This window comes from Alexandromys fortis, unplaced genomic scaffold (genome assembly GCF_014885135.2).
Source record: "Alexandromys fortis isolate MF-2015 unplaced genomic scaffold, M_Fortis_MF-2015_v1.1 scaffold_94, whole genome shotgun sequence".
Lineage (NCBI taxonomy): Eukaryota > Metazoa > Chordata > Mammalia > Rodentia > Cricetidae > Alexandromys > Alexandromys fortis.
In genome coordinates this window covers 4,816,829-4,841,490 of record NW_026067979.1, presented here as the reverse complement: position 1 = coordinate 4,841,490, position 24,662 = coordinate 4,816,829, and the positions used below count along the sequence as shown (strand labels likewise).

The 24,662-nt window shown below is 48.2% G+C and overlaps 1 protein-coding gene across 1 annotated transcript in view; it reads left to right on the top strand.

Moving 5' to 3' along the window:
* Apcdd1 (APC down-regulated 1) overlaps positions 1-24,397 on the top strand; it is a 30,755-nt gene extending 6,358 nt beyond the window's left edge. The window contains exons 2-5 of the mRNA XM_050157972.1: positions 5,708-5,891; positions 8,812-9,343; positions 20,092-20,413; positions 22,456-24,397. Coding sequence (XP_050013929.1) covers positions 5,708-5,891; positions 8,812-9,343; positions 20,092-20,413; positions 22,456-22,901 — 1,484 coding nt within the window. The 3' untranslated portion in view covers positions 22,902-24,397. The remainder of the gene's footprint in view (positions 1-5,707; positions 5,892-8,811; positions 9,344-20,091; positions 20,414-22,455) is intronic.
* The last annotated feature ends 265 nt before the right edge of the window (positions 24,398-24,662 follow it).

The window sequence follows — 24,662 nt, the reverse complement described above, 5'->3', positions numbered from 1 at the left end:
CCTTCCCTTCCCTTCCCTTCCCTTCCCTTCCCTTCCCTTCCCTACCTTCCCCTCCCCTCCCCTCCCCTCCCCTTTCCTTCCCTTCCCGGGTCTTTTTTGGTTTCTCAGTAGCCTAGCTTGCTCCTGAGAGCACCACAGGTCTAGGAAGGAGATGTGTGGGTAGCAGTAGAAGTCCCAGTGCCGTTCTTTGGAAAGCTCTGCTAGGTACCACCTTCCAAGAGCATCACCTGTGTCTTCAAGTGACACGAACAGCTGGGCACTTAGGCTTGTTATTTGGCATACAAAGTTCAGTGTAAAAGTCAACCTTGTGCTTCCCCCTGATTCAAGCAAATCTGGGTCTTAGTTGCTGGTGGTGTTGGCTATTCTGAGCAGCAGGCTGCTGTTGAGTATGTTGGTAGAGGCGATCACAGCAAAATCTAAGAGTCCTGGGTGCAGTCACTCTCCCGCCCATGGGAGTGTGTCACTCACACGTCTGCCCCTATGCATACATGTGAGCACAGTTCCGGGATTTGTGTAATACTTGGAAAGTGATAATCTATAAATGCTTAACCTCACAGAACTTAATTTGTTTTTAATAGGTGAACAGTTGCCTTTCAGACTTCCACGTTACTCCTATCCTTGCATTCCCACAAAATAATAAGAAAAAAACCCCACCCTTTTGCCATAATGATTTTATTTGGGTCCAGGCCATTCTTGAGATCATTTTCTGGAGAAGTTGTTTGATGGTTGACTTACTCAGAATTCCCCTGGACTGGGGACAGTGGTGGGAGCGTCTCTGTCAGTGGGCACTGTGGCCAACTGTTCAGAAATTTCCTTCAGTGTCTCCCTATCTAAGTGGTAGCTAGCGATTGACCAAATGAGACCACGTGAAAAGTGAGTTGTCAAGTGGTGTGTGACCATGGAGGCCCCTGGGTTGACCGGAAGTCCAGGGCTCAGCTCCTTGAAAAAGAAGTGGTGAGGTGTAATGATGTTGACTTTCGCTTCTCCCAAAACTGAAAAGGCTCCATCAATAGATCTTCTGATTCCTTCCTGGACCTTAAACAGAAGCAGTATCAGAAATAAGGTCATCCATAGTTTCCACATCAGCCAAAAAAATCCAGAGACAGTGTTATCCACCTACAAAGAGAAAGAAGACAGACACTAACATATTTAAGACATGGTGTGTCTTTTAAGGGTTCATGCGTATGAACCTGTGTGGTGAAGTCAGATAGTGGAACGTTTAAAGGGTGACCTAAGCCAGGCTGTGTTGATACATGCCTATAATCACAGTTTCTAGAAGACTCCAAAGATCATGGCCAACCTGAGGAACGTTACAGAGTGAGTTCAAGGACAGCCGGGCCACTTAGTGAGACCCTGTAAAGAAGTGAGAAGAGGGGCTGAGGGTGGGGATGCTCAGCAATCGAGTACTTGCTTAGCATGCCCAAATCTCTAGGCTTGATCTTAGCATGCACACAGTTCCAGGTTTGGTCAGCCCCCAGGACTGCTCCTCTTGCTAGGTGGTCCCCAAGGTGAGGCCTGGTGGTTAGGGATTAAATCACTAGAAGCCTTGCCCTTGGGAAGAACTAATGCTGGTCTCAAGGAGTGAGTTATGTTCTTTCAAAAGCAAGTTGCCTTAACAGATCACATGGAGCCCTTACCTTTTCTTGAGTGTGTCCCTTTCACCGTGCTATCAAGGATGCTATGAGCCACCACAGCGTGAGAAGCCACAACCCCCAGCAGAGCTAAGCAAAAGTCAATGCCATACTTTACATTCAAAAATAAACTTAATTAAAACAATTTCTAGCCTCAGGTAGCTTGTTATGGGAAGCAAATTTATACCATTATTAACACACACACTATAAACTCACTGTCGCACCTGTTGAGTCTTCTACACCTGCTGGTCGTCTGTTCCCAAGCTGAACTGGCTGCTTCAGCAGGTTGCTAAGCTGCGTTCATGACCAAGAGCCATATAGTAGGTTGGCATTTGTCTCCTACTTTCCAATTATTTGCATAATGGATTTTACTTCATTTACTGCTGGCTGAAAACACAACCATAACTCTCCTTCCCTATGTGAGTCCGTTCTTTTGAATGACCCATCTAATGACCAACCATCACTGCTGCCTCTGCCTTTGAACCCCTGGCTTTATTCCCAGAGCGCCTCTTAGTCATCTTCTATCCAGACCTCCAAGTCAACAAAACTTACCTTAATTCATGCTGTACTTCTTGACTCTAAAATATACAAATAGTTAATAGGTATTTGTTAAGCTGGGTGGAACTAGTCAACAACCATGTGCGTGGTGCCGTGTGTTCCACTCCCTGATGTCTTCTTTAAAATCGTTATAGAACACAGGCTGCCAGCCCCACCCTTTGCTCCCTTCCGGAGAATCATCATAGAATGGTGTCTGCCAGCGCAGGCTTAGTTCTGAGGACTTGGTTCTCCTCAGAGCTCCAAGGGAGGCCAGCTCTGGGCCACCGTGAACTGTTTGTTAGGAGAGAGATTTTGAGATTGGCTTAAGAGCACGATTATTACCTGGAGTAGTAGTGCTAGCAGTGCATAACCTGCACTGTGCTAAATTAGACCAAGTCCAAGAGGAGTGGCATTGTGTGCTCATTACACATAAGTGGGCCGAAGCTCAGAGGGGTTGAGTAATTTGTGCGAGTTCCTCAACCTAAAGTGTATTTCAATTGCAAGATGCCCTCCCTCCCTTTGTTCTGCTTTAAGATCTTTGTGGCGAGTGTGCATCTTACTGCTGATGGGAGTCACAGTCTCTTTGGTCTATAGGTGTCAGTTAGGAAGAGTGGTGGACTCTGCCACTGGGCTAAACTCCTGATCCATGACATTGTTTTTGTCTGTGGTGACTTGGACAGAAGTATTCCCTTTCCCCCCAATTCTTGTTTCCTGTGTAGGTATCGTGTATTCCTTGTTTTGAATTTAGTTGCAAGTGGGTTGGTTTTGAAAATCAGAAGGTAAACTATTGAGTCAGCATGCACACTCTCTCTCTTATAAGCTGCTGATAATTAACTCTCAGAGCCTGAGAAGGAAACCACCGTGAAGGGTCTTGTAAGAAAGCAAGGGGTGTTAATTTGTCCTCAATGGGGCAAACATTTATTATAGGGAGAATAACTGCAATTCCATATTTTCTCACCCAACATATTTGGTGGCTTGAAAATGAGGATGCCCACAAAAATATAAGGCTGTGTTTGTGTTTTGTACATAGACACTTGACAAATAAACGTTTGCCCCTAAAGGCCAAAGGAAAATTCCAAGTCTCCTTGAACAGATAAATGTCGAAGCCATCTGAGGCTCCTGTGAATGATTCATGGGCATTGTTGAAGCATTATGTCATTGTTAAATGCAAGTGTTTTGTCTCTGGTAATAAAATAATAATGCATCTCAACCGCCATTGAAGTCTTGGGCTGAATAAAATTCTGTAAGCAGCAAACTCAGTTTTAAACTCAAGCTCCCAGCTCAGGCAACTTCACCCCCATCCCTTGCACTCCTGGCTTTTATTAGCCGGGAGTTTATGATAAAGCATGCATAGAGTGCAAAGGAGTTTGAAAATCAAATTTTAGAACATAATTTGGTCACCACTGAGATGTTGGCATTTTTATTGAATGCTGGAGTCACATTTCAAATAGAATCCTCTCCATCTCTCATGCCTCAGGACATTGATTAAGATCTATTTGAAGCTAGTCGCGTTATAATTGATCATATTATTGACCCACCAGATAGCAGATTATATTACATTTCATTCTTTGATTGCCTAACAAGGGACGTGTAGGAATGTCTAATGCCATCGGGTTAACTATAACTGTTGGAGTTGGTGGAGGTATATGACGCATGGCACTTTTGCATCCTACATTAGTTCATAACCAAACGAGAGATCAATGTGGATGTCAGAAAATAGGGACTGAATGATCAGAATTGTGGTAAATACTCCATGAGCGCACACAGTAGATGGTATCCATCACAGAGTTCAAGAGTTGTCAGCGGTTCACTCCTGACTCATCAGACTTCCTGCCTGGCTCAGTGCCACATCTAAGTAGCAGCAGGGGCAGGGTCCTTACTCTGTGTGTGTGTGTGTGTGTCTGTGTCTGTGTGTGTGTGTGTGTCTGTGTGTGACTGTTTTGTTAACAGGCTGGTTAGGGAAAGAAAGCAATGTCTGAGTTTAGGCAGCATGATTCTTCCTCCATTGCCCAGGTCACCCATCTGGGAGAGGACAAGTGAGACTGAAAGTGGTGCTGGGAGCATCGCTAGAGGAAGCACCTTCCCTCCATGAAAACCTAGAAATGGAGGCCCTTGACTCATGACTATGACTGTAAATAATGATGTCACTAGACAACAATTGCCCGTTTTTATTATCGCCTGCAAGCAGCCCAGGCCATAGCAATGGTGTTGGCTTTAGACTGTACTAGTAGCATTTGCCCCATTGTAATCACCGTGCCTGACAACAGCAAAGGAGAATGCTTTTGTTCTGGCTCCTTCTGTCAGAGAGGCTCCATCCTTCATGGCAGGGAAAGTAAAGAAGAGAAGTGCAGTTCATGGTGGTGGGAGCATGTGTCAGGCAGGGGCTGACTAGAAAGCAGAAAACAATGACACATTGGCTATCCCCAGTGACCTATGTCTCCCTGCTAGGCTCAACCTCCTGAAGGTTCCACAGCTTCCCAAAATAATGCCACCCGCTGGGGAGCAAACATTTCAAACCATAAGCCTGTAGGGAGACATTCCACATTCATCCATGACATATCGCCACCAGCTTAGGTCAGGAATCTCCCACTCAGGTTTCTATTAGTTGACTAGTGCCCCTAGGAGCCTCCACATTGTGACTCCCAACTGTGTTTGAAGAGAGCTGAGGCGTAGAAGCAGTTGCTCTGTCAACAGTGCAGGATTTTACAAAGAAAACCCTGAGAGTTCATATACAGAGACCTATATCTTCTAACTGCTGGGACTGTGCCCTGAGAGTTCACCCCATCCTCTGAGCACTGGACCCACGGATAGCAGCTATCTGAATGTGAGCAGCCTGCTGGTTTCAAGAGTCGCACCCACAATGACCTTGACACCCCTTGTTGGACTTTACCTCTTGAAAGGTCTGGCTATCTCTTAACATCAAATCTGAAAGCCAAGATTCTAATTCATAAGCCTTTAGACAAACCATAACACGGGCATCCATTTGGAGTCTGCGGTGGCCAGATAATATGTGACTCAGTGTAACATATGGGAGGCTAGCCAAGGAGCAGATCCCTGCCAGGGTTCAGAGCTGCCCCCTGACCCCTTCTCTTTCCACATCTTCCAGGCTACGTTTTCACCAGTGTTGATCTCTTTGCCTTTTCTAGTCCTGCACCTAAATGTATCAGTTTGTGAAGGCTCCCTTCATTGTTCTGGAATGTGCCTCTCTTAAGTTGACCTCCTAAGATCTACTCATGGCTCTACCACGCAGGTGCTTGTGAAGACCAAGAAACCTAGGTGAATACACCTGAACTCTGGCTTTGCAAGGAGCTCACTGGGTGGCCCCAAACAAGCTCTGTTATGGTGCTCACAGGCTCTGTTTTTTTTACCTGGGAAATGATCTCCTAGCGTGTTCCCTACTTTGGCATGAGCCCCGTGTGCAGCCTGGGGGAGTAAGCATGCTTTTGCCGCAGCCGTCACTCCCAGCTATAGACACGACTGCCTACCTTACTCAGGCCTGCTGCTGCCTCTTTTGCTTACTTTCTGCTCTTGTTTTTCAGGGCTGGGAGAGGGTTCTGCCCTCCTTCATCCAGACAGCAGATCACATCCTCGGTCCTTAGAGAAAAGTGCCTGGAGGGCTTTCAAGGAGTCACAGTGCCACCATATGCTCAAGCACCTCCACAATGGTGCACGGATCACTGTGCAGATGCCGCCAACCATCGAGGGCCACTGGGTGTCCACAGGGTAAGAGCTGGAGCTGAGATAGGAAGGGGAGAGGGCAGTCTGGGAGTGGGGTCTATGGAAGACCCTCTGGTGGGTTTAGATGCTGGCTTCATGCAATATGCAGAAACTGAGAACCAGGAAACCCTTGGAAATGATGGTTGGTTAAGCAAACAGAACTAAGAGCTGTAGAAATCTTACGCCCAAAGCAGCAGTGGTATCATAGCACTGCTAACTGCACAGCACGAGTGAATAGATCCTTGTTTACTGAACTCGGTGGGACCACTTGCATATAAAGAGAAACCATTAGCAAGTGAAATTAAGCGTCTGTGTTTCACCAGCCCTGAAACATGACTGCAAAGCTTCTTATGGTCTAAATATTCTCGCCATATTCTGGTAACTTAATCTATGGCTTCAGGGCGCTGGGAGTAAGCTAAGAGCTGCCTCCGCTAGCCAGTTCTTAGATTCTTCACTGTGTTGTGAAGCTGAGATTAATCCCAGTTTGAGCTCTGGCTTATCTTCCATTAGAGCTTTTAAAAATAGCCCAGAGGCAGATCAGCGATTTTCTTTCTACCCATTAAATTGTTGAGCATTTATAAGACTAACTGGGATCTGATGACTCCTCCCTATACACAGTTCCTGCGATATGGATAGCAGCCTCCAGAGACCTTGGGGAAAATAACCAAACACGAATGGATGTAAGACAAAAGAAATTCAATTAAATGATGACATTGAGCCTTTTCCCCCCTAAAAATGTGTCTCTTAAAATAACTATGATAAATTCTTTGCATATGAATTTTAAATGTTAAATTATGATCCAAAAGTAGTTATTTACTAGGTGGTTGTGTGGGCCAAGCAGTTGTGTGTATTTTGTGTATATAGTGGTGACTCAGACAGACTTTGTCTCTGTTGTCAGAGGTTTTACAGAGGGACCCAGGGAGGCAGGGGGGGAACGACAGCAGGTACAGGAGAATGTGAGAGAGCCTTATTTTAGGGTAAGGATGGGCCTTGAACGTCTAGTCTCTTCCTGCAGGAAGAATTATCTATGTAGAGAAACAAGCCAAGTTATGGTTGGATGCAGAGTAAGCATGGCCTGACCACCCTGGAAACCTCACTGACTCCACAGACCTGCAACCTAGCTCCTTGCAGGTGGCTCTGAAGCTCTGAACTATCTTTCAGAATAGGTCTATTTGTTATTGTTTTTGATCTGGGGTAGGCTTTTTCTCGTTGTGGTATTGTGTTGTGGTGGTTTTTTTTTTTTTTTGAGACAACATTGCATTGTGTTATCCAGGCTAAGCTTGAACTCCTGAGTTCAGGTGATCCTCTTGCTTAAGCCTCGGAAGTAGCTGGGACTACATGCAGGTATGTGCCCCTGTGTCCAGCTAACAGGTCTTCTAATCTAGGAAAACTCGAAAGTGATTGAAAGATGTCATGCCTGGACCATGCTTAAAATGAGATTTGGCTTTATTAAAGGGCACGCCAGCTGTTTTGTGGCAAATGAATGGGAGCAGCCATAAGCTGGGAGTGACTATTGAGAGCCTTGCGCATGTTTGCTAGAGCTGACGATGGCTTAAGTGAAGGGATGGGGGAGCAATGGAGAGATGGTTGGTCTGAGATACACTGAGTTCAGGAGGGAGACTCCACAGGCTGTTGATGCTGAGGTTAAGAGAACAAAATGAAAAAGAAGAGGTCTTCCCACTTCTGCCTCCACTGACCCCCAGCAGCACAGCTCACACTAAACTCCAGTTTCTTGGGGTCAAAAGCCTAGAGTAGTCTTTGCCTCTTTCTTTTGCCTCCAGTGGCCAGTGTTCAAAGAATTATGTGTTTTATATCCACAAGGCATTATTCAACATCAATGGCTATATTTACACAACAGAAGTACCCATATTAAGTACTAGTTACTGCTCATCGGTCTGCCAACTCAAACTCTAAACTGTTGACGATTTTAAGAAGCACCTGTGTTTGGGATTTTATCCCGGTTGCTTGGTTTAGCCATGCTGTCTGTCAGCTCGGCTCAGAGTTCTTGATGTGCAGAAGCGGGATTCTGATGAGCTGAGTCGGCACTGGAAAGACCAGGTCCGACCCACTTTATAGTCAAACTCTGGGCAATAAATCAAGGAATCCCCTCCCTCCACTGATACAGGTTCTGCTGTGTCTATACGGACTGAGGACAAACCATGTTAAAATATCCCTGAGCCCATGAGCTATTTTGCTCCGTAGACCCAGTCACAAGTTTCTGGCTTGGGAGCTTAGCTTTTATCTAGGGACAGTTCTCCTTTGTCAACCAACACAAACCCAAGGAATCCTGGTCTCTCTTATTACGTTAGCTTTGCTCCCACTTAGTTGCCTTATTTTTTCCCCCATCAAGAGAATAATACTTTTGAGTGGCTAGAAGAGCAAACTTCCAGTTCTGCCAAGTTTCCATTTCAGGACAAAGGGCATCTCATACCACCCTAGACAAGGTCGGTCATTTGAAGTGTTCTTGAATCCTTTTGGTCTACCAGGTAGCTGTTCTTTGTACAGACCAGCAGCAGCTGTCCCCTCTTATCCAGTGAGAAGGGAACGTCTCTGTGAGGTCCCTGTTTCTCCTCACATACAAAGAGTGAGAAACCTTTAGATGAGAATAGTTAGGGTCAGTTGCAGAGGCTGCATTGTCTAGGTTCCTGGTCAGGCTCTAGCACTTGGCTTTTTGTGAGTGTGCGCGTATGTGTGTGTGTGTGTGTGTGTGTGTGCGCGTGTGTGTGTGTGCGCGTGTGTGTGCATATGTATGTGTGTGTGTGATCTTGAACACGTTTCTTTTGCCTTAGTTTCCTCAGATATGGATGGTCATCAGACAGGATACCTAAGTTGTTGTGAATGTTCAATAGATTGACTTTTCGCAGGCTTACTCTCTTCCACGTGCCGTTGGATTTACTCAAGATTTACTTATTCTTTTCTTCAACAGCTGTGAAGTGAGGTCGGGGCCAGAGTTCATCACAAGGTCTTACAGATTCTACAACAATAACACCTTCAAGGCCTACCAGTTTTACTATGGCAGCAACCGCTGTACCAACCCCACCTATACACTTATCATCCGAGGCAAGATCCGCCTGCGCCAGGCATCCTGGATCATCCGCGGGGGCACTGAGGCTGACTATCAGCTTCACGGCGTCCAAGTCATCTGCCATACGGAGGCGGTTGCTGAACAACTCAGCCGACTGGTGAACCGAACTTGCCCAGGCTTCCTGGCTCCTGGTAGTCTCTGGGTACAGGACACAGCCTATGACCTGTGGCAAGAGGAGAGTAACCACGAGTGCACCAAGGCTGTGAACTTTGCCATGCACGAACTGCAGCTCATCCGTGTGGAGAAACAATATCCCCACCACAGCCTGGACCACCTGGTGGAGGAGCTCTTCCTGGGCGACATCCACACCGATGCTACCCAGAGGGTGTTCTACCGGCCATCCAGTTACCAGCCTCCCCTGCAGAATGCCAAGGTACCCACCCACCTTACCACAGAGTCCTGCAGAGTCTGCATTTCCTGGACTAAGGAAAATAGGTGGCCCGTGGGGCATGTCAGAGATCCCAGGGGACCTGAGGAATGTAGGGTTCTATCTCGCAGAGGAGGTGTTTCAGGAAAGTAAATGAAGTGTGGGATGCTGGGAAGTGACATGTAGCAGGGAGTCCGGGGACTGCCACCTGCTTGTTTTCTGTTCTGGGGAGTAGTTGAGGTGCTCATAACAAATAACTCTAACAATCTCAGAACTACAGCCCAGAGAACACCATGAGGAACATGAGGGGTACCATGACAACATGCTGCAAAAGACTCCCATCAACACCACACACCCTAGCACTAGAAGCCTCCTGAGACACGCTACCATGGCCCTCTAAGGTCCTAAGGGGTCAGGTGGATTTCAGTGCCAACATTCGAACCAAATCTCTTCTTTCTAGACCCGAGTTCTTCCCACTTTTTTTTTTTTTTAAATGACTTGGGAAGCCACTGTGATTAGAAGGGGGACCGAGGAGGGCAGGAAACCATTAAGCCTTTATTGAGTTGCATTCTAGTGAATATTTGGGATTCACAAGCTGTCTCCTCCCCCAAGCTCCAAATCATGTCAGTCAACGAATAACTCCTTCGTTTTCACTCAGATGTTTGTGGAGTTCTGGGCTGGGAGGAGCAGACAGATTCAAGCCTGGTGGAGGCGTCAGGGGTTTTACTCTATAGGGTCCCCCAGTCATGCGAATCAGCCTCGGCGGAACAGAGCTGAGAACGGCGGGTCTAAACACGGAGCTCGGGCTGGCTTTTACTCATTGTCTAAGGTCTTCTTCAAGATTCATAGAGTCTACTCACCTCTCATCAGTCATCCCAGGCTCTTCTCCGCTGGAGACGCGGCAGCGCCACCTGTCTTTCCGTCTGTCACTGTCAGCTCCTGTCATGGAGTTTTGTTATGACAACTGAAAAATCTGCCCTGTGTGCGAGCTATGTGCAAGACTCTCGGGCTGTGCTGTCCTGCTGTGGACAATTCCCCACCAGGACTCGGCGGGGCTCCTGCAGCCCCCTTCCCTTATGGAAGAGGAAGCAAGTCTCCTGGGTGTTCAGGAGCACCCAAGAGGCAAGGGAAGCCTGTGGTTGAGGAATGTCTGGGATTCTCTTAAGGTGATGAGCGAGGGGCCTGAAGCTCTGCCCCTTTGGTGTGTGGGAGCCGCAGTACAGGTGGCGCAGGGAGGAGCTGATTACCGGGCTGCTGCCAGCTGCTGGAGGTGTCTTCCTAGGCCAGGCTTCAGCAGATCTTTAAGGGACGTGGAGAAGAACTGCTGGCTTCCAGCCCTGTTCTGAGTCCTGGCTGGCTGGTAGCCTTATCTATACGCTGCATCAGGCCTCACAGGTGCACGCCATCTTGCTTAGAACCGCATTAGAAATAGGGGCAGGGAAGGGAACGTCACACCTACCTGTGAGATGTCCTTAGAGTGAAAATGAACCGACTTGCCATTAGGCATCATGACTGTAAGTGGTCCGGGGTGTCCACTAACCCCACCCTAACAGACCATGTGCCTGGTCTGTTACTCCAAACCGTGGTGGCAATCTGCCAAGCAGGCAGAGCCATTGTCAACTCCCTCATCCCTGCCATGGACTTACCAGAGAGTAGAAGAACAGCTGTGTGCCGAGTGTGTCGGCTCATGACTAATCCTAGCACTCAAGAGGCTGAGGCAGGAGAGTGGAGGGGTCTGCCTGGCGATATGGTGGGATATTGAGTACCAGAGCCAGCCTAAGCTGCAGTATAAGGCTAAGTTATCTGGAAAACAAGCAAAAGCCCAAAGCAAGAGCAGCAATCCCATCCCATCAGTAGTGAGGGGTAGAGTCAGGTCAGGCTGTCTGCCCCCCATCTGACCTCATGCCACTGTTTGCACACCCAGGGCCTGGTCCTATTTCCTTGCCAGCATGTGCCCACTTTGGCTCTTTGATGTCTTAAGCTCCTTTTAAATGTCAGAAGGAGAATTGTTTTTGTTTCCGGCCCCCTCCCCCACCTCTCTTACCTGAATCTCTTCCTCCTACTTTCTCTGCTGTGCCTTCCGGCTGTGGAGGTCTCTGGGTGAACCTCTTACCCACTGGCTGCAGTCTATGCTTGAGGAGGACCCTTCCATTGGTCAATGCTCCTCCCTGGTCAGGGTCTATCTGGCTGTGGCTCCTGTGTGTGTGTGGGCGGGGGAGGGTCCTTCAGAGCCCGTCATCCAGCCCTGGCATGGGATTTCAGGGTGACAGGCACGATGCTGACCTTCTTTAGGGGAGTTTTTATTTCTAAAGGGTTAAAATATTTTCTTGAACTCTGGATAAATTGGCAGGCATGTGGAATTTGGAAATGGGAGCCAGTCCTAGAACACAGCTGTCTTGCTGGCATCAGTCGGGGCGAGCGCTCTTTACCTGACCCTCTAGAAGCCCTGCACTTCTTTCCTGTGCTGTGGAGGAACTGTAAGGAAGCTGTCTATCCTGTCTCCTTGGGCTGGAGAGAGGAGCCCTGCTGGCTTGGCAGCTCCTGGAGAAATGAGGCTTTGTTGGCCGGAGAATGTGCAAGCGCTCTCTGATGCCCGCCACGAGACACTTCCTCCTGTCTTCTCCTTCCTTTCTGATGAGGCAGCTGTGGGAGAATTTCTCCAGATTCCCAAGAATCAGGCTCCTCAAACCCCAGGTCCGGGTCCAAGATTCCAGAAACGTGAAGGGTGGAAGATCTTGAGGAAGTGATGTTTATCCAGAATATACTTCATAACAGGGATAAGGAAGGGGGGGGGAAGCATGTTTCAGGTGATGTCATTTGTATGAAACTAATAATTGAAGAAAGGGAGGAGCAGAGGGTATGAGGAAGGGGAATCTAGCGATGAATTCTGAAGACAGGTGGAGGTGGGGGTCTGAGGCTTCCTTTAGCTGCCTTCTGTAATTTGTTCCATGGCCTTGTAGAACCTAAACACCACTGCCATGCAAAATTCAAATTCAAATAAAGAAAAAGCCCTGATAGAAGTCTAAGGAATGGTGAAGCCATGGATAAATAACTGTAGCCCACTGAGAGAAAGGCTTAGGCTTCCCTGGAAGCCCAGGAAGACCTATGCTGTGGGACCACTGTGGCTGCCCAGCCAGAATGGTTGCAAGGCTGTGAAAGGCCTCAGGCTTGAGCAGCTGAAAGGGCCCATTCTTTTCTTGTTGTCCCTTGCCTTGTGCCTCTTGGCCTCAGTGCACAGTGATGCCCCTCAGGAAGTTTTTAGATCCTTCCCCAAGAGGAAAAGCGAATGGACTTGGCCGGTATTATTCGAGTCTCTGGACGTGGTAAAGCCCAGTTGCTTGTGCCCATGGGACATTCCAGCAGCAGGTTGTCTAGGCTGGTTGTGGCTGTCTGGCCCAGGACAGGAAGTAGCCTGGAGTGAGTGTCTTCAAAGGGTACACACACACACACACACACACACACACACACACGTCTGTGTGCAGGGGGCCCTGGAATCTCTAGCTTTGAACTCTCTGCCTCCCCCTAATTGCTGGTCCATGGAGACCTGGCTGAAAATTAGTTTAATGCTAAATTGAGTTTGAAACCACTAGTCTTAGCCCCTATGGAAACAGGACACCATGTAAAAATAGAAACTTCAAGTCAACTTGTTTTTCTAGGCTTTACACAGCTTCGCTGAGGCTCTGAGTCCACTGGCAAATCAATGCTGTTTGCGGACTCAGGTGTGTGGGGAGTTCTGTCAGCAGGAAATTGGCTACTCTTCATTAAGAAAAATCAAGGTGGCCTAAAATAACCCCTAAAAAGATGCTCCAAGTGGGAGTTTAACCCCAGCACAGCGCCGCCCTCTGCCTCGATTCACTAGAGCCATGTAGTTGGAGTGTACACCCAAGTTCAAGTACAGTCATAGACTCCTAAAAGCAAATCATTGCCAGGAGCCTTAGAAAGGGCAAGACTTTTAAGCAGATGGAATTGATCATTCTCCAGAATTCTCCATGGATTCATCCATAGGATTGTAAATCAAAGGGGCTATCTAAAAGCAACCCCCCAAGCATTGCATGTCTTAAATATTCTAACCGTGTAGCTACCTAGGGGTGGGAGAGAGGGCAGCATCAGGCCTTCACAGCTCCTGACCCCTACAGAGGAAGAAAAGGGCCAGAGCTCTGACACACTCTCCGGTTCTACAGAAGTCAGGCTGGGAACCAGCATCAGTTTGTAATTCAGTCTCCTTTGAGAATCGTGGCTTTCTACAAGGCGCTGACTTTTGTCTGCACGGCATTGGTTCCAAGACAGCACAGTTCCTGTGACATGGAGTGTGTGTGCATAGATGTTCTATATAGCTCCCTTAGACTTTGAACCATCACTGGTGGACTTACAGTCTCTGAGGTGATGCGAGTATATATAAACTATCCTTCAGAATTCAGCAAGCAGAAACAGTACAGGTGCAGTGTTTCCCCCCCCGCAGTGTTTGGGTCTGCATTTGAATGTATCCTCAGATAAAAGCTCCTGCATGAAGAGGGCTGACTGTGTGTGAAAAGGACAGGTGATCTATGGAACTTTCTGGTATTAATGACATCAGAGGGCCTGGAGCAGGCTCTGTGGGCAATAGACTTTCTCAGCTCATTGCTGTTGCAGTCTAGGTTAGTTCTTAGGTCCCCGAGTCCATGCTGTGAGACTACTGGGTGAGAAGACAGGACACTATGTAAACAGAGACTGCACTTTCATTTCCCAGGCACCCAGACCTGAATAATCACACAGAAACTATATTAATTACGATGCTGTTTGGCCGATGGCTCAGGCATATTTCTAGCTAGCTCTTACATCTTAAATTAATCCATTTTTATTAGTCTATGTTTTGCCACATGGCATGTGGTCATGGCATTATCTCATTTTCTATATGTCTTGTTTTCTCTGTGGCTGGCTGGCAGCTCACCTGACTCTGCCTTCTTTTTCTCTATATCTCTGCTCAGATTTCCCACCTGGCTTTACTCTGCTAAGCCACTGGCCAAACAGCTTTATTCATTTGCCAATAAAAGTAACACATACAGAAGGACATCCCACATCAACCCTAGCTCCGGGAAGGAGCCAGGTACTTATGGAAGGACCCTGTGTGCCCTTTCTTCTGCCAGAGTTGTGAAAGGAAAAATGCCTTGCAGAGATGATGGGAGATGGATATGGTGCAAAGCTTCAGGTCTGGAGAGTGGTAGCCTGAGATAGTTTCTCAGGCCATTCTTAGGTAAATTTTCCTAAAGAAAATTCTTCCTCCTACTGGGCCAAAGTGTTCACTCGGCAGCAGATGCTTGACAGTAGATACAGACCCAGAGCTGGCCATTGGGGCTTCTGACCACAGTGGGGGTCACACCGTGGCTTTGCTGCAGGGCTGCTGCCACGCCCTGGTTGCCGATATGGATCTTGTTATTTCTTGACTCCTTCGGAAGATTTTTTGGCAGACAAACAGGCATGCAGGGTTGCTTTATTTAAGGAGCTCGCAGGCTAGGAAAGATTTGTTGTCAGGGACAATGCAAGCGGTAAACATTTCATCCCTTAAAAGGCAAGAACGCTGAGAGGCCAGAGTGAAACCCCCAAGAAGCAGGAAATTGGCCATTTGAAAAGTATGTCTCAGCAGCTAGGGAGACAGGAGGGGGAGCAGGCAAAGATGCTTCCTCTGTGGACAGCGGCGTCATCTTGGCCCCTTTAAGGGATCTAAATGAACCAGGGGTCACGGTCTAGAATTTGAATCTAGATTTATTCATTACATTTATTGATTTCACGTGTGTGCACACATACCGAAATTGAGAAATTCAAATTCAAGTGCAGCGAGTGTCCTTATCCCTGACCATGTCCCTGACTCTGAATCCAGACTCAGGAAGCACTGCGGGATGTTGCCCCCACAGACAGCGTCTCTCCAGGTGGACAAATGTGACTTCTGTCATTTAGCCTCTTCTCACCTATCCTGTGACAGCGTTCTCCCTGTCAGTCTGTCCATCTGGAGCCTCATCAGTTAACCTGGGAAATGTGAGGGAGAGCTCTCTGGGCTTGGCCTGAGAGCGGACACCAGGGAGGGTGCTCACATGAGACTGTACGCAACAGAAATGTCACCCAGCCCACTGCAAATTGCCCTTGCAAACAGAGCTTTCACCGGAGACTATGGCTGCCGTGGCTTACTTATGGTTATTCCGTATGAGAATCATGAATACTTTTTTTTTTAATGCAATGGAGCAAAGGAAGTTTGCTCCAATGGAAAGGAAGTTTCCATCATCTACTCCCATTTCTCTCCTTGAACAAAAAACTTTTAGCCAAGAATTGCTGCTTTGAAGGCTTGTGCTGTGTCTAGCCTGCTACTCTGATTGATCTTTCACAAGATCTTCTCAAGTAATTTCTTCCATTCCAGGAAGTCCGTGGAAACAAGTGGGCACTGTCAGCAGATGCTCTTGACCAACCCTCCCGAAATAAATGTTGGCAGGAAACAGGAGAAGCCTCAAGAGCCCCCATCAGTCATCAGCCCCAGAGCCCTTTTCCATGGGGCTGTAGTCCTTGTCAGGGGACTTTTGCTGTTTGCGGAACCTCAGGCCTAAGAGCTGAAGGAGATGAAGGCCTCACTCCAAAAGCCCCAGGACCAAATTAGAGAGCCAAGTTCATGAGGTCATCTGGCCTAAGTCATTCTCTCTCTGCACCTTGCTTAGCTGCGCTGAGGTTCCCACTGGGAAGGTGGAAAGCTTAAGAAGCTCCAAATTCCCTGTCCATATGCACAGGCTGCAGTTCTTGAACCTGCTGCCCAGGAGCAGCGTGCAGACAAGGCAAACCCTGCTCCCTGCCAGCAGCGCTGTGTACTTGGGGGCTACGAGGTCAATTTCCATTTTTAACACCAGTTCCTCTTTTCAGAGAACACTTGCACAGGGCTTATTTCTAGCCCTCTTGAGTTAAGTCTACACCCCAGCCCTGATGCCGAGCACGGAACCCAGAATCACTTACAGCCGGACAAGTACTCTGCCTCGCCACAGTGCCCTAGGTCCCTAGATTAAAGCTTTTCATAGTGGGTGTAAAGAATAGCAGCAAGGAAACATCTCCTGGCTCCTCTGATTGGAACCTTCATATCATGTGCTCACAGAATCCTTGACTTTAAATAGCCCTTGCTAGCCTGGAGGGAAACGGAACCGCACACAGCCAAGCCCGTGAGCTCAGGAAAAGATACTTCTCAAGTGTAAAGCAAGTCAGTGGTGTAAATCAACTTTCACTTGAAAAAGTCTCCAAATGCAGTTCTTATCTGCTCATCTTTAAAGGCTCTCTCATTAAACCACCCTAGAAAAGGGGCTGTAGAACAACACAGCAAGTAGGCTTTGCACCCTGCTCCTGTGAAATTACTGCTATAGGTGCCTTTAATTTTTATTCATGCTGAAGAGTATGAGAATTTATGAAAAGCACTGTTAAAAGTTTAACTCACAAACAAAAGTATCTCCTTATATACCCATGACTAAAACTGTCACCTTGTTGATCTCTCTCCATGGAGGCCAAAAACACTGCCTCTGCTTATGACATCTTTGGTTGCTTAATGGTAACGGCAAAGTTGTTTTAAACGGGACTGGGGGGGCAAACCAGGCTTTCCTCCGAAGAATTCATACAAATAACAGGTATGTTCTTTATCGAATAGTTAAGGAAGTATAAATTTAAACCACAATAGGATACCAAGTTGCCCATTAGGACAGCTGTTACCAAAGGGGGGGAAAGTGGAAAATAAATGTTGGCAAGGATGTAGGGGAATTGGAACTCTTCTAGTTTGCTGATAGAAGGGTCAAATGGTGCAACTACTGTGGGACACAGGCTTGTTCCTCTGAAAAGTAAACACTGGGTTACCATATGCTGTGGCTCTTTTACGTCTAGGCAGACACTCAAAAAGATTGAAAGAGAAATGCAAATACATAGGCGTTCAACCACGTTCATGGTGTTATTCACAGAAGCAAAAAGGTGGGAAACAGTTTACGCGTATCCGAACAGAGTAACTGATAAGCAAAATTGCGTCTCTATATGGAATGATTAGGCCTTAGCAGGGAAGGGCTTTCTGAAACATGCTACAGCATGTATGAACCTACAGTACATTTGCTAATGACATTGGCCAGTCCCAAAATGGCGAATACTGTGTGAGTTTCCTTGTAACAGGTCATATTTACAGACAGAAAGTAGAAGGGTGGTTGCCAGGGGCTAAGAAAGGGAAGTATGGAAAGTCATTTCAGTTAGGGAAGATGAGAAGGTTCTAGAAATAGGCAGTGGTGGTGGCCACCTAACCATGTGACTGTACTTAATGCCACAGTACTATGCACTTAAAATTTACTAAGATGATCAGTTCTCTAGCCTTTTTATAAAAATAAAAACAACAACAACAACAACAAAAACAGATTAAGAATTTGGTAACACTCGTGCTTAAGAGCCAGGTTCCTTCTGGTCACTGCACACGAACCCAGATCCCATAGGCTCGCGGGTTCAAACACACCCAGCCTGCTTTTTCCTTCTGCCCAACTGAAACCGTTTATCTCAGGGATGCCATTCACCTGGAGGAGCCACAGGGCAGCAGAATCCTTGTGGAGTCCCAGACTTCTGCCTTCTCTTCTTAAAGAAATGCTCCTCACGAACATCCAGCCTGCCTCTCATGGCGCCACTGTGGGCCAGCCTGGGTGACAGCTGTGCCCTCCCCTCACAGTCTTTTCCTGTTGAGCTAAAAAGCCTTGATCCTCAATGTTCTCCCATCAGCACTGAGCTTTTCCTTGAACCAAGACTAGTGCTGAAGGGGAAAAAAATCACATCCTGTCGGGGATTGAGAATTAGCTTTCTCGAAATGCCGTAAGTGAAGGAGGCACGGTGGATGGTCCCTAACTTCCCAGCCGACGCAGAAATTCAGTTGTGAAGAGCAAGATGGAGAAGAAGTGGAGGTTGGCACGGGTGAAAGTAAGTGATTCAGCCCACAGAGCCTGGCAGGGCCTGCTGGGGAGCGGGCACAGCAGGCTGCAAGCATCTTTGCTGTGGAGATGGTGGCAAGGAAGGGCCCCAGCTCTGTGTGGACCATTGGAGACCCTGTGGGTCCATATTTCTGACCCTGACTGAACATCAGCTTCTGATGCCTCCTCTTTCTGGAGCCATGCAGGCCACCTGCAGGTGCTTTAGACCGCCATGCTTGGACAGGGCCTTGGTGCCATTGTGAACTGGCGTCGTGGTGAATGTGGTAATAATATTCTGCCATACTCTGCTCTGTGCAGGAGTCCCAGAGTGTACCTTGTGATAGACACCAAGTGTGTAAGTGAGGAAGCTGAAGGAGGGAGAAATGAATGACTCGTCGTGGCCTCCAGCTGTGAGGCAGGCAGTGGGGCGGGCTTCGGCCTTCAGGGGCTGGCCAGAGCTACCCTTATCTGCCCAGAATCAGCACTGGTTTCCCTTGGGCCGTGTACTTGTTATCTCCCCGTGGTCTGCTGATCACAGACTAGAGCTCAGTTTATACACTCCTGTGTGCCCAGAGGTTCTCTGCAGGGAACCCCGGCCAAGAAATGCACCTGGACCCTGGGACAGGGACGGCTTGGCCTTCCCCTTATCTCACCGTCTACAAACCACACGTCACCCCAACAAAGGATGCATTCTCTGCTATAGGCTGTAATTGTGCTCATCTGATGGACGAAGGGGTCAAGTGAGTACAGGGTTTCCCCTTGGTGGGGGTGTGGAAGAGGCAGGTGGCAGCCGCCTACCCTCCCGCCCTTACCACAGTCTTCCAGAAAGGCAAGCTTGTCACCATTGCCCAAGTCACAGGTACAAGGGCAACAAGCCTACCTTGGTGAAGGAGGTGAATTTTTGACTGCAGGAAAAAAAAATGCTGAGAACAAGTGTTTTCCTGTCCTGGGAGGGATCCAAGGTGTGATTATGGGCCTGGATACAGATGGGCTGGGAGTGTGGGGCTGCAGGTCCCCGTGAGCTGTGCCTTGCTGGTAAGAGGACTGAGATCAAAGGCCCTGGCCCATGTTCTGTTCACCAACGACTTGTACTGACTTTGAGGGAGTAGAAACTTGGAGAAGACCCCTGGATTACAGTTATCCTGTGGGTTGGATTAGGTGGCAGGCTCATGGTGCTGTGCCCAGGACCAGTTCTCCTGACTTATATAGCCAGAGATTTTGGTTGCCAGCTCTGAAGCCTCCAGGCAAGTAGGGTAATCGGAGCTCACATCTGCGCTATATATGAACACCAACCAAAACGCCACCCACAGGGCACGCCTCCTGGAAGTGAGAGCATGGCTTTTCTGTGGACCTTAAGCTGCAGAAGGTTGGAAAAGCAGACATTTCGAAAGCTAAGAAGCTCCGACCCTCGAGCTCGAGGCACACATGGACAGCTCATGCACATGCTCCAGAGACCTCCCCACTCCCTCCTGTCTGCTTCCTGTACCTCCTGCATTCACTTTAGCAAAGGGACCCAGAGATTCCGCTCATCTATAGTCGTAGCTCTGTTTTCCTTAGCATATTTTGCAGTTTCTTGCTTTACAAATGTAATTGTGGGGCTGGAGAGATGGCTCAGCGGTTAAGAGCACTGACTGCTCTTCCAGAGGTCCCGAGTTCAATTTCCAACAAACACATGCTGGTTCACAACCATTTGCTTTGGGGTTAAGTGATGGTGTCCTGAGTGTCCAGTCCTAATCTTGGTGAACCTCCCTGCTCCCATTTTAAGGGATGTGTATGCATACTGAGCTCGTGGGAAAATTGAAGTCTCCAAATGTCTTGGTTTCTTTGCTGCAGAACCACAACCATGCCTGCATAGCCTGCCGGATCATTTACCGCTCTGACGAACACCACCCCCCCATCCTGCCCCCCAAGGCAGACCTGACTATCGGCCTACATGGGGAATGGGTGAGCCAGCGTTGTGAGGTGCGGCCCGAAGTCCTCTTCCTCACCCGCCACTTCATCTTCCATGACAACAATAATACCTGGGAGGGCCATTACTACCACTACTCGGACCCTGTCTGCAAACACCCCACCTTCACCATCTACGCTCGAGGCCGCTACAGCCGCGGTGTGCTCTCCTCGAGGGTCATGGGAGGCACAGAGTTTGTGTTCAAAGGTAAGTCTGCCGTCCCTGCTTCTCACAGCACGGCTCAAGAGCAGCTCTGGGACATTTGTTAGGGCAAAACCTCAGGGAGAGGGCGTCTTTGCTGCTTGAGATGCTGGGGATGAGACTAGAGCCATGACTACCTCGCAGCATCCTTGGCGATACCATCTGAGCTCCTTCCTATTCAAGCAGGCTAGTACCAGGCATCCATGTGACACCCAAACCATCATGCAGGCCTCTGTAATGCGAGAGTCAAGAATGTGGCTCCAGTGGAGCCTAACGGCCTCTCTGGTAGCATCAGGCTTACTGTGTGCTGGGTACTTTTCCTAAATGAGGAATCTGGAGCAGGTGTCAGTTACTTCCTGATGCTCAGAGTCGGTACTTCCAATCTGAGCTGGAGCTGCACGCAAGAGCTTGTCCCAGGCTCGAAGGTGAGAGCATCATGGGGAAAAGGTCGTGCTGTGCAGTGCTCACCCAAGCAGGGAAGCTGGGGTCAGGAGGCGCCTGCCCCTACCTACAAGGGAGGTCTTGCCGCTTTAGTGTTAAGTCTGAATGTCTGTAATGCAGTGTCAATCCTGTAATACCAAGCAATGAGAGAAGCTAAGTCACTGGGTGACCCCTCCAGGGCAGCACTGGAGTGCAGTCAGTCTGAGCTGTCTGGTTGCTGTTGAAATAAGAAGCGGCGGGGCTGCGTCCCCAACACCCCAGCCGCTTGGCTAGCTCACGCCCGAAATAACAACACACAAACTGTATTCATTTAAAGAACTGCTTGGCCCATGAACTCTAGCCCTTACAGGCTAATTCTCGCACCTGGACTAGCCCATTTCTAATAATGTGTGTAAGCACCCCAAGGTGCGCTTACCGGGAAGATTCTAGCCTACATCCATCTTCATCACGTGTGCCTCAGAGAGCAGAGCTATCGCGTCTACCCAGGAGAGCTGAGCATGGCGTCTGTGATCCGGAGAGCCGAGTCTCTCTGGGAGCAGAGCAGAGTCTGACCTCACTTCCTCTTCCGCCCAGAATTCTATTCTGTTTACTCCTCCCATCTATGTTCTAAGCTGAGGCCAAGCAGTTGGTTTATTATAACTTAACCAATGAAATCAACAGATTGATATATGACACTCCCACATCAGGTTGCCTCAAGGAAGCCCTGAGCATGGGCGCTCTCCTTTGATGAGGAACTTTGCTCTTGTACAATGGCCTTGTAAACTTAACCCAGGAAAATCTGTCTGCTCACCACAAATCCCACTGTGCTGTATGCAAAGTGTAGCCCCTTGGGAGGACCCCAAGGGTCCACAAAGACTGGGGCTTGTAGTTATTCCTCCCTATTTTTTTTTTGTTTGTTTGCAGCATAGCTGCATTTAGGCACGCAGCTGATGGGTCCATATTAGTCTGTGAAAATGTTAAGCAGATACATGTTTGATGTGAAACTTTCCAGTTGCTTCAAGACCTGTTCATAGAAATATAATCTAGTTTTATTCAACATTTTTGGGGGGTTTCACGTGTCCCAAAGAACACTTTAGAGGAATGCTCTTTATTTCACAATCACAAGTGTGATTAGCAGCACACTGGGCTCATCAAATGTCAGCCCTGTTTTCTGCACAAATCTGCAGTACACTGCCATCCCTACGTGTGCATAGGGAATTAACTCCAGGACTCCCTGGAGATACCAAAACTCAAAGTTTCTCTGGTCCCTTCTGTGAAATGAGGAGCCTTGCACAACACCAAGGCGCTCACTCCTTATACCTTACACCATGTCTGTCTTGCTTCTGATATCTGCTGTAGTAGCCCCATGAGGCTGTGTAGTTAAGCTGTGGCTTCAGAGTGTGTGATACTATGAGCTGACTGACTCTGCTTGGTGTGACCGCCATGCAGATCAGCAGATGAAACTTCCCACCTGAGCTTGCTCTTATGATTACTGTGGTCAGTGGGGGCAAGCAATCAGACTGTTTGAAAAAGAAAGCCTTGTTGAGACAGTGTTCCCCAGCATTTGCTGGAAGTGTCTGCCTCCCCAGTTGTCCCCCGAGAGTCACGGATATCTCTCTTGTCCACAGTGAATCATATGAAGGTCACGCCCATGGATGCAGCCACAGCTTCCCTCCTCAATGTCTTCAGCGGGAATGAGTGTGGGGCTGAGGGCTCCTGGCAAGTGGGTATCCAGCAAGACGTGACACACACCAATGGCTGTGTGGCTTTGGGCATCAAACTACCTCACACAGAATATGAGATCTTCAAAATGGAGCAAGATGCCCGGGGCCGCTACCTGCTGTTCAATGGCCAGAGGCCCAGTGATGGCTCCAGTCCAGACAGGCCTGAGAAGAGGGCAACCTCGTACCAGATGCCCTTGGTCCAGTGTGCCTCTTCCTCACCAAGGGCTGAAGATTTGGACGACAGTCGGGCCCATCTGTTTGGCAGGGCAGCAGGGAGGACAGCTGGGTCCCTGGTGCTTACGTCCTTTGCCTGCCTTTGGACTCTACCACATTGGAGCATCCTCCGATAGGAGATATTTTCTAAAGCAAGACTCTATCATATATGCCTTTTCTTCACACAGAGAACGGACATTGATTCTTTTGATGCACTTGAATGTGAGATCTGCCGTTGTCTTTCCCCTGTCCCCTCTTCCAGCCTCTGAGTCCTGAGCAGTGTGTTTGAAGTTTCGGCTTTGAATTTCTTCCAGCCTGATCCCTGGCCTGAGAACTTCATAGCAGTGATTGCACTTTAAGTCTGCAGAGAGTCGGAGCTAGTGTGTGTCGGAGCGGCAGCCAGGATGGTAGCTAGCTTCTTAACTCTGTCCCTCCCGCTTCCCTGTGTATCTCTGAGCTGACCTTTAAACATAGACATGTCGAGCTGCAGCTTTCTCTGCCATCGCGTCTCTTATTTCTCCAAACCCCTTCCACACTCCAAGTTTTCGACACTGGAATCCAGTGAAGAGTTGGCTTGGGACTGCCATCAAGACCCTGTGTGTTAATACAGAAAAGATATGGCTATCGATGTTGTACGTAAGAGGAGGTGCAAGGTTCAGCTAAATCATTGGTCCAGCCTTAATGCCAATCACCACTTTCAGAATGTCGAGTAGAGAGGTGTCTATAACTCTTCAAAGTCATTTAGACCGGGTTTACTAGTGCTAGTTTTCAATTGTTGAGCGAAGATGGGTGCCATGTACTTGCTTTGGTGACTCAGATTATAGCCTGCTGCTTGCTTAACCCTTGGAGTAGACTGGTCCAGTTGGGCAATTCAGAAGGGCCCCATTTCCGAGACAGTCAGAAGCAGCGGTGCTAAGGGCAGCTCGGGTGTGTTAAGTACCACGGGAGTGATAAGGTCTGTGGCCATTTTCTCCAGGTGAGGCATCCGTCTCCTGGCTCACACTGTGGTTGGGGTGGGGAGAAGAACCCCACCACTGCCGGGCCATCCTCACACACGGAGACAGAGATTTTCAGTACTCCAGTGGCTCACTGGTGAAAGAGGCCTGGGTGGGACTTGTCCTCACTGGGGGCCTGCTGGAGGCCCTTTCTGTGCAACGTGGAGTCTTTATGAGAAGCCACTGTATTATTAGACTGGTTTGATTTGCCTTCCTCTCTGCATTTACTTGGTTCTGCCCCAGCTGTGAGCTCCAGGGCCATCTTTTTCAGGGTTAGCTGCTTCTCGGTCCTTAGGAAGGAGGAGGGGATGGCCGCCCATTCCTTTGTGTTATTGCAACTGATGCTATAGACACCAAGTGCTATTGCTCACGGGGACCCATGAGGCAGGCGCCGAGACACAGAAAGAAGCAGACATGGAGGCCACGGTCCAGGAGCAGTCGGTCCTGTATTTAAGAATTCACTTTATGGAGCAGTAGCGTTCCGTGTGGTGTTAAGTTATAACGATGGCATGGAGTACCAGAGTGCTTTATATGTAGATTATATTTTAAGTCGTGGTGCATACTTGAGGGGTTTTATCCAAAATGAAAATACTAACTTAATGTCTACTAAGTTTAATAAACAAAGAATTTGGAAGGAATCCCACGAAATATGTCTTATTTGTCAGTACATATACCACCCCAAATGCATAGATATCAACACATACACAGTATGTATTATGAACGCTGAGTCTATGTGAAGTTTGTGTGATTCACGATTCACCATCACACTAAAGTGTGTTGATGTATTTCCCATGGGCATTCATCCCAGCTTGGTTATAGCAGATTCACTATATATATAGCAAGGTCACATGACCCACACTGATAGGGAATTCCTAGTGACCTTGAATGCTCAATGGATTTCTG